This window comes from Symphalangus syndactylus, chromosome 7, assembly GCF_028878055.3.
Source record: "Symphalangus syndactylus isolate Jambi chromosome 7, NHGRI_mSymSyn1-v2.1_pri, whole genome shotgun sequence".
NCBI classification, from domain to species: Eukaryota; Metazoa; Chordata; class Mammalia; order Primates; family Hylobatidae; genus Symphalangus; species Symphalangus syndactylus.
The window spans coordinates 44,306,481-44,324,239 of NC_072429.2; the positions used below are offsets into that span (position 1 = coordinate 44,306,481).

Genomic DNA, 17,759 nt, shown 5'->3' on the forward strand with positions numbered 1-17,759 from the left:
AGGTTGGAGTACAATGGTGCGATCTCGGCTCACTGCAACCTCTGCCTCCTGGGTTCAAGTGATTCTCTTACCTCAGCCTCCCAAGTAGCTGGGATTACAGACACGTGCCATCACGCCCGGCTAAATTTTTGTATTTTTAGTAGAGACAGAGTTTCATCATGTTGGTCAGGCTGGTCTCAAACTCCCGACTTCGTGATCTGCCTGCCTCGGCCCCTCAACGTGCTGGGATTACAGGTGTGAGCCACCATGCCCAGCCCTGATAAATGACATCTTCACTGCAATGTGCACCTTCCTGAAGATGCTAGATACCAAGGCAGACTCATCTCCTAGTATAGCTTCTTGCATTCAAGATTTTAACTCACCTCCAAGCCCTTTCCCCCCTTATCAGACACCAGTCATGTCCTGGGGCCTTTGGTGATGTTCTCTTGTGCCATCTCCTTCCCATAAAGGAGGATTCCTTTGCCTGCCAACAGCTGGGTTGTGAGTGGAGCCAGGTGTAGAATACTAATGATGTGGTCACAGGACCATGAGAGCCATTGGTGATGCTGAAACAGGGAGCAAACGGTGCAAATGGGAGAACAGTTCCTTTTGGACTGTTTATGTGGGATCAAAGGGAGTTGGCAAGTATATGGAACCTCTAAAAATAGACCACATCCTTAAAAAGAAAAAATGCAAAAAGAAACAAGTTTTACATTGTCCTAGTGTAGGCTCTGCAAAAACTTGGCCCTTGAAGGCTAGCACTGGGGCAAGTGACTGTTTTCTTCCTGCCCTTTGGCTGTGATACCAACTGGGTCGCTTTGCATATCCTGGGTCCTGCTCCCCTGCCTGCTTCCTGCGTGGTGCTTGGGGCATGCTGGGGCCTCCATGGCCCCCTTTCAAGATCCAGAATGGAGTCTGACATATGAAACCAGTTCCATGGGGTTTACATTCCTTCTTCATATCCAAGCACCTTAATACACAAACCCACATGCTGGGATTGCTAACTGTTCTTCCAGAGATGCCTGGATATTGTCTGTCTAGCAGAAATGTGAGTTTTGTCCTTTTTATTTTTTAATGTTTTGAGGGAGGCTGGGCCCCTTGGAAATGGGGATGACATTATAAACTGGTATTTCGGGACTGAGGGTTTTATTATTGACTAAGCCACAGATTTGCTTTGGTAAGCTGTCCAGTCTCTCGGCATCACACTTCTCTTGGCTGGAGAAGACAGAGAGGTGTTCATCTAGCCCATATGATAGCGGAACAGCAAATACAAAATGATTATGAAGTACCTCATATAGTGTCTACACAACAGCCATCCAGAGATGCTTGTTTATTCATCCCAAATGCTCCGTGAAACCCCAACTGCTATCAAAGTTCAGATAATCAACCCACTAAACACAGGTTCATATTAACAAGGATAATGATAGCTGACATTTCCTAGCACTCACTATATGCAAGCTCCCTCCTGGGCCTTGTCCTATTCCTTTCTCATGGCAACATGATGAGATCAGAGCTCTTAACAGCTTCATTTTACAGAGAAGACAACTGGGGACCAGAAAGGTTACATGACTTGCCTGGTTTGCAAGAACTTAATGACACAGCAGAAACCCAAATCCAGGTCTATGACTCTCAGGTTGTGAGAATTTCCATTTTCATGACATTTCCAACCCAGTCTGAAGGAGTCTCTGGCCTCTCCCCCACCCTTCATCTGCATTGGCAAATGGCTGCCCTGACAAGGGCCAAGATGGTCTCACAGGCTGCAGGGTCGCCTAAAGAAGGCACAGGAGTGACAATCAGGAAAGTGCTGATGGTGGGATGCTGCACCCCGGTGAAGAGGACAGGCCATCAGGGGAGGAACTTGCAAAGTTCCATTCAATAAAAACGGATACCTCCTTTAGAACATGAACGAATGGGCTGTACACGTTCCAGGGGCTGGTAGAGTAAAAAGAATAGAGAAGTTCAAGAGTCACTCAGTTCAAGGGGCATTTTATTCTCTTATCCACATTTATTCAGCAATGAAAATAGTGGACTCTGGAGTCAGCAAACCCTACCTTCCGATCTCAGCTCCAACACGTTTTAGGTTGGTGCAAAAGTAATTGCGCTTTTGCCATTACTTTTAATATTTAGTGGTATGACCTTAGAAAAATGACATAAACTTTCTGAGCCTCACTTCCTTACCTGCCAAATGGGGGAACTCAGACAATGCCTTGAGTTCAGTCGAGGACAGCTTCCCTTTTCTGTTAATTAAACTTTGGAACGTTGGGGCATTAAAACAGGCTAGGGTAGGTGATTGCACAGAGAATATTATTCTATTCATTTCCTTCCTAGCCAAAAACAAAAACAAAAACAAAAATACTTTCCTAACAGAATTTGAGCATTAATTAATGTAATGTGCTTAGAACCATATGTGGCATACAGTAAATGTTCAAAAAGGGTCATTATGTTATTATTTGTGGACATATTTTATTATTTACGGGTAGGTCCAGAGTCGGCTATTGAGTAACAAATGGTAGGGCAAGCCCTCCGCGTTTCTAAAGAGATAACAAACACATACTTCAAAAGACTGCGTCTGGAGAAGCTAGATTTTCTAGGTCAAGAGGGAAGAAAAAAAAAAGACGCAGGCAACAGATCATCTTCCTATAAGCTGGAAGGTTGGCTGATTTCGAGAAAGGAATGTCCTTGCTGGGCTGGTTCTGGAAATTGTAACTTGCACAACAACAGATTCAAAAGATTTTTGGAGACACATCAGTAAGAGAAGGCTAAAGGAGGCGGCGAAGGGCTGCCAGAGCCCCTGCAGAATCACTTTGCATTTGGTGTGAAGCCCTGGGGCTTTAATGTGTCCGTCTGCAGGAAGGATATTTCCATTTAAGATGTGTGCAGGTCTTCAGGATGGCCCAGGGCCGGCAGGATGGTTTGGACCGTGGTGTACCATTAAAGTTCACACAGAATGGGGGCCGGCAGAGCATGCCATTGCACCAGGGAGCACTCTGTTTTTCCTTTTGGAGTGGATGCTATTTTCTCTAAGCACTTAAAAGAATTCCTGACCTCCAACTGAATGATGCTCCATGAGGGGGAGTGTTTTGTGGGTGAATAAGCCAGACTGCAGGGAAAAAACATACAGAATCAAGGAAAGAAACAAAGGACACTACAGGACATCTGTGTGTGCGTGTGTGTGTGTGTGTGTGTGTGTCTGCTTGTAGTTCTCTACTCTTCGTTAAGAAGTGTGCAAGCTGGGGCTGGGACTGAGCTGTTTGGTGACACAGCTGGATTAGATAACAGCCCCCACTTCCTGCCAGTTACACTAGATGCAAGCATCTATGTCTCTCTTATCTGAAACATGGCTTGATGAGTCTGGTGTGGCTAGATTGTAAACTCCTTAAAGGCAGCAACTGATTTCTACTACCAACCCATAATCCCTTATTTCAAAAGCCTTGGGCTAGATATGTTTCAGAATCCAGAATTTCGTTAATTTTAGCAAGGTAGTATGGTGCATATATTGTATATTACCGAACAACTGCAGTGGGGTCTGGGACACCACCCGAGAATCAAACACATTAGTAATTGTACCAGATTATATAAGTATTATTAACACAAAGCAGAACAAATAGAGTTTAAGTCTCAGGACAGTTTGGACCAGGTTTTGCCACAATCTATTATGAAAGAACTTCTAGTTTTCAGAGCTTTTTGAATTTCAGAATTGTGGATTAGGGATCTCAGGTCTTTCTTTTTCTTTCTTTTCTTTTTTAAATTTCCAGGACATCTGCAGCATTCTGCCCATGGCAGGCACTGAGTAGAAGTTGTTGACTTCTAGAGTATGTGACATCTTGATCTCCCTCAAATAATATTTCATTCTAGAAACCAGGGGACAGTTTATTCTCAGTGACTTGGGGAGTCTTTAGAATTAAAAGTATCCTAAATTAAAGAACAGAAGAGAAAGACTATGAAGCACATTCTCTGTCATCCTGAACAGTAACACATGTAGACCCATGAAATATACTGAAAATTCATCACTAGCACATCCTGTTGAGCACCTAAGCAAATGAGAGGAGTGCATCATTGCTTATAAATGACAATGGAAAGTTCTAACCTATCACTTAGAACATGGTATTTTTCGAACACTCCTAAAATACTACTAAATGGGCCAGGCGTGATGCCTCATGCCTGTAATCCCAGCACTTTGTGAAGCCAAGGTAGGAGGATTGCTTGAGCCTAGAAGTTTAAGACCAGCCTGGGTAACACAGTGAGACCCCAGCTCTACAAAAAGAAAAAATTAAAGTTAGGCAGGCAGCCGGGCATGGCGGCTCACGCCTGTAATCTTAGCCCTTTGGGAGGCTGAGGCAGGTGGATCACCTGAGGTCCGGAGTTCGAGACCAGCCTGGCCAACATGGTGAAACCACATCTCTACTAAAAATACAAAAATTAGCCAAGTGTGGTAGCAGGTGCCTGCAATCCCAGCTACTCAGGAGGCTGAGGCAGGAGAATTGCTTGAACCCAGAAGGCGGAGCTTGCAGTGAGCCAAGATTGTGCCATTGCACTCCAGCCTGGGCAATAAGAGCGAAACTCCGTCTCAATCAAACAAAAAAAAGTTAGCCAGGCATGGTGGCCTATGCCTGTAATCCCAGCTACTTGGCTGGCTGAGGTGGAAGGATCACTTGAGCCCAGGAATTTGAGGCTACAGTGAGCATAAGTGTACCACTGCACTCTGCACTCCAGCCTGGGTGACAGAGCAAGACCCTATCTCAAAAAAAAAAAAAAAAAAAAAATTTTAATGAAATGACACAAAATATTTCTAAATATGAAAAATCAAGTTTGTTCAATCCTAAATCAATACCAGATGATTCGTAAAAGTGACAAAAGGGGCCAGGCACAGTGGCTCACGCCTGTAATCCCAGCACTCTGGGAGGCTGAGGCAGGTGGATCACCTGAGGTCAGGAGTTTGAGACCAGCCTGGCCAACATGGTAGAAACACCATCTCTACTAAAAGAATGCAAAAATTAGTTGGGCGTGGTGGCATGTTCCTATAATCCCAGCTACTCAGGAGGCTGAGGCTGGAGAAATCACTTGAACCCAGGAGATGGAGGTTGCAGTGAGCTGAGATCACACCACTGCACTCCAGCCTGGGCGACAGAACGAGACTCTGTCTCAAAAAAAAAAAAGTGTCAAAAGGGTACACAGCTGATGATAGTCAAGCTAACATCTATCGAACACTTACAAGATCTCAAGTGCTGAGATTACAGTGACTCTGTTCAGTAGCTACTGGTATGCAGCCCCATTTTGCAGATGAGGAAACTGGGGCACTGTGAGAATGAGTCATTTACTAGCGAGTGTCCAACCAGGATTCAAACCCAAGTTTAGCAGTATGCTGGGTCAACCATCTATCAGAGGGGAAAAAAAAGGAGAATTTTAAAAGCCCTGGCATTTGCCAACTTCTATGATATAAATACTCTCACCAGGGTTGATTTCAAGATATTAATGGATTTAATAATAGTAAAATTCCTGAATATTTAATAATTGGCTTTCGTGAGCTTGTGGGAGCTGTCTCCTGCACACCGTTGTCAAGTCCATCCCATAGTCAAGTCCACAGTTTAATGTCAACCACGGAAGATGAGATTTCAGCTCAAGGAACAGAAATGGTTTGGGGGCAGCATGCTGAGATGCTAGCCCAGGCCAGTCAGCCATGGCTACACTCCTACCTCAGACCCAGTACAGATCACGGAGGGTGGAGCAGAAGAAATAGAAAGCAAAGAACACACTGCCTCCCTTTCTTCGGCAAACTTTCCTTCACCAGAGAGTGGAAGGTGGGTCCCTGCCAGCCTAACACGCCGTGGCAGAAATAAAAAAAACCTGGATTTTTTTTTCCACCTACAAATATTTTTCTTGGTTAGATAAGTTGAGACTTGAGACTAAAGGAGCTGATCACTTCCTTTCTGAGATCCTTAATTTCCATAGTATTTTCTTTAAAGAAATAAGGAAGTATTTATTCCAAGATGAGGACAGGGATTGAGCCTGCCTTTAACCAAAGGTAGGGTATTCTGGCCTAATTCGAACCCAATTAAAATACATTTAGACTCTTGGCTTAGCTTCTTTGTCAATACCTATAGGACATCACTTGCTAATTACGTAGTCTGATAAGATGTTCCACGAGAGGCTCCTGAGAAAGGATTGGCCCTTCAATCAACAAGAATTCACAGGACACTAATAATGCATGGGTATTTGCTCAATGCTAGATAGAGAAAGAAAAGGCATAGTTTCTGTCCCAGGGTCTCGAGACTAATGAAGGAGTCAGTCAAGTAAACGTAGTTAAATTACATTCATTTGCTCATTCAACAGATGTTTATCAAATGCCCATTAGGTGCCAGGCATTTTGCTAGGCACTGGGATACCATTGTGAGCAAGACCAATTGGTTTGTACTATCATGGGGCTGACAGTCTAGTCATGAAAAGAGACATTAAATAATCACAAGAGTGAACGTGTAATTAAACACTGGTAGTAAGAGCTGTGAAGAAATGTTAAATGGTCCTATGAGAACTGGAGGAACCTGACTCAGTTCAGGGAAGACAGGAAAGGCTTTCATGAGGAATTGAGAGTTGAACTAAGATTTGAAGAAAAATTAGGAGTTAATCAGGGGAGTAGGGTAGAGAGAAAGAAAGGAACATCACTCTAGAGGGAACAGCATGGGCAAAGGTCCTAGGGTGGGGGGGAATCAGAAAATGGAAGGCAAGTTTGGAGGGAGACGTGGTGGGAAATGAGGCAGAGGGGGAGTAAGGGCTGAACCTCCCAGAGTCCTGCAGGCCACAGCAAGGCTTTTGTTTTTGTCCCGGAGCAATGGGAAATCACTGAAGAGTTTAGGCAGGGGGATATAGATGGGAATTCCACCCAGCACTGCAGTGAAGTAAAGGAAATGCTGTCTGCTCTTGGGAGAGCACAGGGGAATGAACCCACCTAAACTGGTATGTGTGAATTTTAAGAAAGAGTAGGGAGGTTAGGGTTGGGGGATGTGTCCAAATAAGGCTTGCTCAAGGAGGAAATATCCAAAATATCCAGCTAAATTTTTGAAGGGTGAGTGTGACTTAGTCAGACCATGGTGAAAGGGTGGAGGAAAGGAGGGAAGGAGGAAGGGAGGGAGGGAGAAAGAGAGAGAGAGAGAGAGAAAAAATACTGTTGGCAGCAGCAGAATGTTTGGGCTAAGACCTGGGTGAGTATGAGGGTGTAGGGGGACTATTAAAAAGAGGCCAATAAGAGAAAAAGTCACAGGGTTAAGAAGGGGTCAAATGATGAGAGCCTCACAGGTCATGGCAGGAGTCTGGGTTTTATCTTGAAAGACAATGGGAAATCAATGACCTAGTCAAAGATCTACAGCAGGGGAGTGATGGGTTAGAATGGTCACTAGCAGCAGAATTGACAGTGGATTGAAAGAAGGCAGTGCTGGAAAGGTGAGACCTGCTGCAGCAGCCCAGGTGAGACAGGTGCTGGGTCTGTGCTAAGGCAACAGAAGTGAGGAGAAAAGAGGATGGCTTTAGGAGACACTAAAAAGGTAAAACTGAAAGGGCATTGTCACCAACTGAACAGGTGGGAGTGATTTCTATTCTGCCCAAAGAATAGTCTGAATGAAACAAATTTTTCTATTTGGTTGTCTTGCCTTATGACCCGGTACATGGTCAATTTTGGTAAATGTTCCATGTGTCCTTGATAAGAATGATGTTCACTTCATTGTTGGGTACAAGGTTCTTTTATACACTCATCAATTAAGTTTACTAGTTGTGTATTTCAATCTTCCACATATTAATATTTGGTGTCTGTTTGCTCTATCATTTATGACAGAAATGTATTATAAAATCTCCCACCGTAATTGTGGAGTTGTCATTTTCTCTTTACATATTTGTCAATTTTTGTTTTATGTATTTTGAGGCTATGTCATTAGATATATACATGTTTGGAATTTTTATATCTTTCTTTTGAATTAATCCACTTATTATGTGGCAATCCCTTTTATCTTTAGTCATTCTTTTTGTCTTAGACCTACTTTATCTGATATTAATACAGCCACACGAGTTTTCAATTTTTTTTTTTTTTTTTTTTGAGACGGAGTCTTGCTCTGTCACCCAGGCTGGAGTGCAGCAGCGTGATCTCAGCTCACTGCAAGCTCCACCTCCTGGGTTCACACCATTCTCTTGCCTCAGCCTCCCCAGCAGCTGGGACTACAGGTGCCCGCCACCACGCCCAGCTAATTTTTTTGTATTTTTAGTAGAGACAGGGTTTCACCGTGTTAGCCAGGATGGTCTCGATCTCCTTACCTCGTGATCTGCCCGCCTCGGCCTCCCAAAGTGCTGGGATTACAGGTGTGAGCCATCACGCCTGGCCGAGTTTTCAATTTTTTTGTTAACATTTGTCTGGTATCTATTTTTCATTCTTTTGCTTTTAACTTTTCTATGTCATTATGTTTTAAATGTGTCTCTTGTAATCAGAGTGCAGATGGATTTAAAAAAAAAAGTAGCTAGTAAATTTAGCACATTTACATTTATTGTGATTATACATATATTTGGATTTATTTTGGCCACCTAATTTTGAGCAATGTTTTTAGTTTATTTTCTTTTTCTAGATTATTTTGGAACAGCACAGGGTTTTTTTGCTTTTGTTTTTTAGTTTTTCTTGAGACGGAGTTTTGCTGTTGTTGCTCAGGCTGGAGTGCAATGGCACAATCTCAGCTCACCGCAACCTCCGCCTCCCGGGTTCAAGCGATTCTCCTGCCTCAGCCTCCTGAGTAGCTGGGATTACAGGCATGCGCCACCATGCCCAGCTAATTTTGTATTTTTAGTAGAGACAGGATTTCTCCATGTTCGTCAGGCTGGTCACAAAGATAAGTACAGTTTTATTTATTCCACCTTATCCCCCTTACCCCTACCACTTGCTGCTTGGACTAAATACATTCTATTTCTTTTCATTTAGTAGTTACCTTTAACATTTAACATGTATATTTGACTTAGCAAAATTTAAAGCTAATATCTCTAAGGAAGAGTTAAGATTTTGGGTGATGCCATTCATAGGCACAGGGAGCAAGGACTTAGAGCATATTTGGAACCAAAGCTAAGGCCTGTTTTGTATGTGCTGGGTTTGAGGATACATCCAATTATCACCTTAGCACCTGTGTGTCTACACATCTACCTTCAGTGGCTTTATACACTTTGCAAAATATCCTCCTTCATGGGTATTCCACATTGCTTACACAGTGACAGGGATTAAAAACAAAACTGAAAAATAAATGTCAGTGTTTGCCTTCCTTTGATTCTTAACACATCACAGTCTTTCCTTCCAGCTTAGTTTCCAGGGCCAAGCTGAGCACAAATGTCTCCTAGAAATAATGGGCTTCACAAATAACTATAATAACTATATAGTAACTGTCACTATATTAACTGTTGATAAGCTGAAGAACTGAACCTGAAATGCAGACCAGGATTTTTTCTTACATAACCATAGCTTACCTTTGCGTCTTTCATCTTCTCTGCTATGTTTGTGGCTTACATCACAGGGGGAGGAGCTTAGCTCATTTCTGCCAAATATGGGAAGGAAAAACTTCTATTTTCAAACCAATTAAAAAATTATTTTAAATTAAGCATTTAATCACAGCTGACTTAGATCACACCAGGCTCCAACTAGTTCAACATAACCAGTTACTATTATCTCCTATAGGTCGGGTCACATTTTTCAAGTGCTATATGAATATTGTACCCATTTAATCCTTCAGACAACTGTGCGAGAGGCAGGATGAGAATTATTAGAGGAAACATCTCAGAAGGAGTGAATGACTCGCCCAGGTTCCCAGAGCCAAAGTGGTTGCTTACTATCCACATCCTGTTCGTGTGTCAGAGTTCAGATTCCCTTCCAGAGGCCACAGCTGACAAAGTATGTCAGCCTTAACACAGATGTTCCAATAGGCTTGGTGTTCCTCTAACCTAGGTGTCACTGATAAATCAAAAAAATCATCTGGATTTCCTAAAATCTCACCCGTACCCCAAATCTCAAAGGGCTGGGCTTCGTGCACAATGATGACATGGAGTTCGCTGGGCTTGATCTTCTCCATTTCCCAACACAACACAGACAATCCCCTCCTCTGACAGCCACTAAAAAGAAAATAGTAACAAGAAGCAGAGCCTATAAAATTCCACTACACTTAATGCCTGATTTCACCTAGTTAATGGATTCATTTATTAAAGCAATTTGTGTGAATCTCCAAGGGCCCGCTAATGTTGCTGCCTTATGGTTTTATCATGCCATATACTTCCTTTATTTCTATCCTTTAACAAACAGTGGATTGGCAAGGAACTTTGGACCAACTACTGCTCAAACTATAGGCAAATTACAAATAAAGCTTAAAATAAGGGCTTTTCATGCCCCTGGGGTTTCCTTTAGCAACAAAAAGGGATTTCATTTTTTGTATGTTTCAGCTGAGTCATCAATCTCAGTTACCATGGTCTGTCAGTTTCATGTTGACTCCAGGCTTATTTTCAGGAGCCTACACGTCTCCTTCAGGTTTTCAGGTGTGGATCTGAAGGGTTTGGGGAGCCATCTGACATCAGTATAGGCACCCTCATGATGCTCCCTCTCACTGAGAGGAGCAGGCAGAGAGCAGAGGTGTGGCCTTGTGTAACTGCAGGTACACTGTGGTCAGGAGGGAGGGGCCCCTGAGGACCTGCTGGGCTCTGGCCGAGGTCATTTAGCCAGTGAAAACTCCACAGTGATGAAATCTGGGCTGCATGGCTCATACACACATGGTCCAGAATCTAGAAGAAAGGCCATTCTTTTTTTTTGAGACAGAGTCTCGCTCTGTCGCCCAGGCTGGGGTGCAATGGCGCAATCTTGGCTCACTGCAACCGTCGTCTTCCAGGTTCACGCCATTCTCCTGCCTCAGCCTCCCGAGTAACTGGGACTACAGGCACGCACCACCACACCTGGCTAATTTTTGTGTTTTTAGTAGAGATGGGTTTTTACCATGTTGGCCAGACTGGTCTTGAACGCTTGACCTCAGGTGATCCACCCACCTCGGCCTCCCAAAGTGCTGGGATTGCAGGAATGAGCCACCACACCTGGCCTGAAAGGCCATTCTTAACATGAAATTGCCCCACAATCAGAGGCAAATGGGGACCTACACTGGAGGAAGTCCAGAGACAAGGAGAAACAAAATTTGGCCCACCTAAGATTGACAATACAAATGACTATTTGTGCAGTTAAGTGGCAACCACTGGTATATAATTATTGTCTCCTGTACCAAATGAAGTACATAACTTAGGAAGTGCTTGGAAAAAATAAATGAAAGAAAAAAATCATTATCTCTTAGTTGTACTTTAAGGGAGGGGAATCTGGTAATGGTTGAGTGCTAATAGAGAGGTGAGGGGTAAAGATACCCACACTGGGAAGAGCTAAATTGCTTTACATTAGAAGTGGATCCAGAAGGGAGTGGAGTGAGGAGTTAGAGTGAGAGGGTAGGTGGAGAGAGGAGTGAGTGGAGAGACAGGAAGAGACAGAGGGACAGAGAGTAAGAGAGCCAGAGGTGGGCACAGAAGGATTTAGAGGCTTATGGATAAGAAAGAAAGGTTTGGAAGAGACAGTGACGATGGAGAGAGATTGTACTATGCAACGCAAACTCTGCAAGCCTCTCTGTGAAATTGACATAAATAAAATTATATATATGTAGTATTATATTTATTTTGTGTCTGTTGCTGTATTACGTGAAAATAATTAATTGAAGTTTCACCATATGGGATAGAGGGGACATTTGGGACGATCTGACCTTAAATATAGTTTATATGGTATATGCGAAATTCTCTTTGGGGTTCTTGGAGGCACCTCCAACAGTAGCTGAAACCAGGGACAATGGCTGGCCCATGTGGCGGCAGAGTGGGAAAAATGTACCAGAAACATTAACATGCCAGGAGCAGAGAAAACAGATGGAGGCTTCCAACACGAGCCCTCATTTTAAAGTCATAAGGACAAATTATTGTAATTGGTGTCTTGATTTATGATGGAACCGTCTCCTATGAGAGCAGCTCCACACGGCTGCTACAGGCACTGATGGATGGTTAGTGCAGGGAAGGCAGGGTAGCTGCTGGTCTTCCATGATGCTCACGAAGCTGTTGGGGTGGGCTTCTCCTGGAGAAGGAGGAGATGCATGGAGTCCTGTTTCACGGATGGCATAGGGACAAAAGGAGAGGCTGTTGGTGGAGACCAGCCAACCTTTGGGTCACAAATATATGAATGGCAAGTTATGGTGGCAGATGTACATGCCAGGCAATGGGTAAAAACCCCACTCCTCATAAAAAGACTAGTGTTAATAAAGTCACTAAACCTTTTCATGGTGATCAAAGGCAAATTGGGGCTTTCTGTTCCCAGACTCCTTTTGCGGTTCAGCTCCACCGCTTACTAGCTGTTGCCCTTGGGCAGGTCACTGAACATCTCTAAGCTTTGGTTTTATTAAAAATGAGGATAATATTAGTGTCCACTTCAAGGGATTATGGTGAGATTACTTGAGATAACCTGTAGCCCAAAATACGTTAATGATGAGGAGGATGATTTTTATTCTAAGACCACTTGGTAATCAATATGTATTAATGATCACATTCACTACTCACACTTACAAAGTGCAGCTCCCAGGCCAGGTGCGGTGGCTCACACCTGTAATCCCAGCACTTTGTGAGGCTGAGGCAGGCGGATCACGAGGTCATGAGTTCAAGACCAGCCTGGCCAACATGGTGAAACCCCATCTCTACTAAAAATATAAAAATTAGCCTGGTGTGGTGGCGCATTCCTGTAATCTCAGCTACTTGGGAGGCTGAGGCAGGAGAATTGCTTGAACTGGGACCCGGGAGGCAAAGGTTGCAGTGAGCCAAGATCGTGCCACTGCACTCCAGCCTGGGCTACAGAGACTCCGTCTCGGAAAAAAAAAAAAAAAAAAAAAAAAAAAAAAGTGCAGCTCACACGTTAGTTTCCTGGTCTCTTTTTGGCCTCTTTCTTTTCAGTTTTTAGAGTCACCAGCACTTCCTTCTCCTAAATGGGGGGGCAAGTATATGTTTTAACCAATTCTAATGCTCATTCGTTTTGTTTTTTAATCCTTTGAGGTGTAAGTGATGCATTTTCACATTAATAATGTAAGTTTGCATGTAGTGGCTACATATAATGTTAAAGGTATATTATATATAATATGGTGGTTTCTGTGTTCTATCTCACATTAGAAAATAGCTAGGATGAAAACAGCCTGCGTGCGAGGGACAGAGCCACCTTCTCTGTGCCACACGAAGCTATGTGGAAAGCTGCGGAATGGGCAGGAACCAGGCATAGCCTTCATAATGATCTGTCTCATAACATTTCCTTTGATATGGTGTTTGCCCTTTAAAAACCCCACTTACTCCCACTCTGTACCTTTTTCCCGGGTTCCAGTTCTGTTTCCCCCAGCAAATCCAGAAGGTTCCCTTAACTTACTAACCCTTTGCTTTCCCTGTTGTGTCCCTGAAAGGCCTCCTGTGCCTTTAGCTGCAGGTCCTGAACATCCAGGCTATCTGTGCTATCTGCTTCACGGTACCTCATCAACGCAGCGTGAGGGTGGAGGGCAGAACCTTGGTCCTGGCCTCTCAGCTTTTGTGGGTTTCAGCCAGACCCTGGGTGTTATTTTAGTGCAACTTTGGTGTTTAATTTGAGGATGTGTGTGGACCAGAAGGAGGGACCAAAACATGATTTTTTTCCCCATGGTCAGATGATTAAATTTGAAGTTCTAAAAAATGCACAGTTTGGTCCAAAGCTGTGTCCAATTGGGAAGAGAGAAAAATGCCCTGGAAACCCCTCCCAGGCCTGGGACCATCCTTCCTTAACCACCAGCCACCTCGCAGGCCCGCGGACTGCGGGCATCACCTGGGCAGGCTGTGCTTACTCACTACCCAGGAGCCCTGTGCCCTGGAGCTGTCCTTCCTCTCTTCAAAGTGCATTTTGTGCCTTTGCTGGAAGAACCGACCACAGGTTTGTTCAATTTCTTACAGTCTTGAAAGCGCCAAAAGCAGTAGCTGCTGAGCCATGGCCGAAGGGGAAATCACCACCTTCACAGCCCTGACCGAGAAGTTTAATCTGCCTCCAGGGAATTACAAGAAGCCCAAACTCCTCTACTGTAGCAACGGGGGCCACTTCTTGAGGATCCTTCCGGATGGCACAGTGGATGGGACAAGGGACAGGAGCGACCAACACAGTAAGCCCATCTCTATGGCACCCCCTTCCCTTTCTGACATCTCCTGTAGTCAAGGTGGGAGGAAGGTGCATACTTAAGCACAGGTACTTGCTTCTCCAAGGTTCTAGTCAGGCATGACACATTCAGAGGTGGAGTCACATAAATGTGTAAAATGTCTGGGTTTGGAAAATAGGGAGTTGTGGGGGCCACCACTTACCCAAATGTGTTCTATGTCAAGTTTTTTAAAGCACTCTCTGCTGACCCAACAGAACTGGCTGCCGTGCTCAATCGCTGTATGTTTTCCCAGGTTTCTGTAACTAGTGAAAGATCTGGCCCCGAAGGCTAGTCAGGGGCCTGCACGCTCCATGATGGGATGAACCAGACGGGCATGGTGGTAAATCCTGCACGGAGATGTGGGCTCCGTTTCAAGTCAACTGACTCTCCTGGTTATGTTTCCACTGGGCTTGATTTGTGAAATCCTAGTTCATAATTGTAGTCTTACACATCATAAATTATGCAGCTTTCCCTCTGCGTATCACGCAGATGTGGCTGTGGTAACCAGCAGTGGTAAACTCATTCTCCAGACCTTACAGAAACTGGAGAGTAGGAGCAACTAGCGCCAAATGCTGAATATCTCTTCCAGGACTTCCTGGCAGCACGGTTCTCAGAGGTGTTGATAAATGAAGGTATGACTCTGGAGAAAAGGATCTTCTTGACTATCTAAGTATAACAAAATCTCTTCCTTCTGCTTTGGTACTTCTGGCATTGGTGTGCATGTTTGATATTAGGTGTCCAGGTCCTATCGTGATGTTATCTGAGATTCCCTGAGTCCCACTGCAGCATCAGAGGTTACAAAGAAGCCTAAAGTCAGATCCAGTCCCTGCTTAGAGGGTCAGCAATCTCAAGAGTCAAACATGCCACAAATCAAGAGAAGGAAAATCAGGAGACCCAGAAGAAGACAGGCAGGCAGGAAGTTTCTGTAGGACTGGCTTTAAAATGCAATGCAAAATATTCACTTTGACATGATGGTTTATATATCAGGTGGTCTTAATTATTCATGGACCATGCACCAGAGGTTGCAGGCTCTAAGCACAAATGACCACTTTGCTGGTGCTCACGCTCTACCCTCAGATGCACGGGTAATGGGGATGGACGCTGGCGTTTACACATGAGGTGACATTGTTCCTTCCTCCCCACCCACCGCACAGACCCTTGAGATGAGGAGCAGGAAGGCTGAGGCTGGGGCTTGCAGCTGCAGGATTACCTCTTTTGGGCTTTGTTTTGATGGCTTATCTTCAAATGAGCTTGCTGAATGCCTTATACTCAGTGAAAAGCAGGTGTCAGAATGAGGCAAAAGAAGACTAGTTTGTTAAAAAGCATACATAAGCAATGTTCACTGCAAATTAGCAAACTTAGATTGTAGTCCATCGTGTCAGGCATGATACACAGCTCACGTGATCTGCCCCACACAACACAAAGGAACAAGCTTTAATTCCTCTGGGTTTTAAGTGTTCCTAATACGTCTTACCAATTTTCTGAAAAAGTAGGGAATGCTCTCCGGTCCTCAGAACCCAAGAGGAAAGACAAACTTCGTGATATGTTCCTTGGGGTTAAGCTAGCTCTTCTGGAAACCTTGACTTCTGGAGTAACAAAAGGCTCCGATACTGGAATTTCTGTAGCAATGGAAAATGGCTTCACTGTTGTCATTCCATCATTAGCACAACAGACTGCACTCTGGGTGTGTAACGCTGGCACAACTTCTGGAATCCACAGTGGATTTGGCCACCTGACTTAAGATGTCAGGAGCCCCTAGAAAGCAGCACAACGTAGCCCGGGGGAGTGCAGGTGAGGATTTCTGCATTCAAGGAACGCCAGATTATTTTCCAAGTGAACTTGGACAACTGCACCTTGCTGCCCTCACTTTTCTCATTTGTATAAAAACAATACTAATATTCCTTGCCTCACAGGTTTCTTGGGAGGGTTAATGAGATAATATAGTGAGAGTTCTTGACACAGTGGCTGGCACAGAGGAACAGCACAGCACATGTTGGTTCATATTGCAGTTATCGTCATCGAGCTTTCCATATAATCAGCCTAGCATATGGTAACACAGCGTTGTATTTAAGGACCTTCCAGACTCCTCTTTTTAACAGTACTGCCACCCAGGAAAGCCAAGGGGCTAGATGCAGGCTTAGATTCAGGGTCTCTCTGCCAACGCTCGAAGTTGTTGTGTGGGCCTATTATTTGCTTACTCTGGAACTAAGAACAAGGACCAGGAGGACAGAGATCAGAGTAAGTGGGGTGGGTGGCCAGAAGCCCATCCCTGTACCTGTCAGTACTGGAACTGGATATTCCACTGCAGAGTCAGCAGGCTCGAGTTCAAGCCTACTCTGCCCCTTTCTACCTGGAGCAGCCCTGGACGATTAACGTTCTTGCCATTATGCATTCTTTCTGTTTGCAAACTCTGCAAAAGAAGCTTCAAGCCCCCCAGCCCTGGGACTCTTCCAGTCCTTTCCTGACTAGAAATTGAAGTGTCTCTAGTGTTCCCAGATACTTTTCAGAAAAATCGTTTAATCTTGCTGAGACTCAGTTTCCTCACCTGTGGAATGGGAATGGCAGCATTGCCCAGTGTGCCTCACAAAGGCGAAACTTCTATTTACTAGGATTCTGCAGGTGAGAGGAGTCCTGGGCACGGATGTACTCCCTGAATGTGGTTCTGTCGCCCTCTTCTGCCCAGTAGTGGTACTGCCAGAGCCCTTCTGAGTTTCAAGGGTTATTCAGAAACAGAATTGCCTCGGCCAGGCATGAGACGGATGCTCCCTGACTAAATGTGATCCGCATGGCCTGGCAAGGAGATATTTTCGATTCCTTGATCACTAGTTTGAGCATAATTAGAGACTGAGGTGACAGAGTCACACGTTAAGACTTCCTTCAGAAAGAGCGTTTCTAAAAGCCAATCGAAAATTTTAAACAAATCACACAAGATAGAACCGTATGCTTTTGAGCTCTACAAGGCAGAAATAACTCCTTTCGCGGCTTCTCTTTGTCCCCAAGTCATTGATCATTCCTGGGCAAATGTATCTTCCTCCTACCTCTAGAAGAATGAGTTTCCAAGTACCTAACCTTTCTTATAGTGGTATAACCCTAGGGCAGATGCTCGTGTGGGGGCTGTTCTAATAGAGACCTGAGTAGAATGTCTCTACTGGTGGACTTCTGGCCTGCAGAGAAGATGGTTTTGGTTTGTCCCATTACCATTCCTTAGATCGCTGCTGCAGGCAATTACCAATATGGACTGTGAACATTGGTTACGCTGCCATGCTAGGAAGGCCAGGCAGAATCAGCCAGGGAGTGCTGCATAGATTCCAGGGCTGATGGGCACAGTTTGTGAGAAGGTTCATGTCGGCCCTTAAGCTTCAGCTCAGGGGGACACATAAGTGGTGTCACCATGAGAGGGGGAGGTCCTGGAAGAGGATCAGGTCCAGGGGAAGATGGCCAGTTCCATTTTGGACACAAGCATTTGAGGAGTGTCTCACGTACCATGCAGCTGTCCTCAGGGTTATAATTCTCAATTTATTT

At 44.5% G+C, this 17,759-nt stretch overlaps 1 protein-coding gene, 1 long non-coding RNA gene and 1 other non-coding gene across 10 annotated transcripts in view; 2 read left to right on the forward strand and 1 right to left on the reverse strand.

Annotated features, from left to right (window-relative positions):
- The window catches only part of LOC129486233 (uncharacterized), a 330,778-nt gene that overhangs the window by 88,073 nt on the left and 224,946 nt on the right, over positions 1-17,759 (reverse strand). The window lies entirely within an intron of this gene.
- The window catches only part of FGF1 (fibroblast growth factor 1), a 108,906-nt gene that overhangs the window by 72,918 nt on the left and 18,229 nt on the right, over positions 1-17,759 (forward strand). For all 8 annotated transcript variants that reach the window (XM_055285827.2, XM_055285830.2, XM_063642729.1 and 5 more), the window contains exon 2: positions 14,002-14,204. In XM_055285827.2, coding sequence (XP_055141802.1) covers positions 14,036-14,204 — 169 coding nt within the window. In that variant the 5' untranslated portion in view covers positions 14,002-14,035. The remainder of the gene's footprint in view (positions 1-14,001; positions 14,205-17,759) is intronic.
- Positions 2,180-2,316, forward strand: LOC129487077 (small nucleolar RNA SNORA36 family). Its single transcript, XR_008659203.1, has one exon. It is a non-coding gene; the product is annotated as a small nucleolar RNA SNORA36 family (small nucleolar RNA).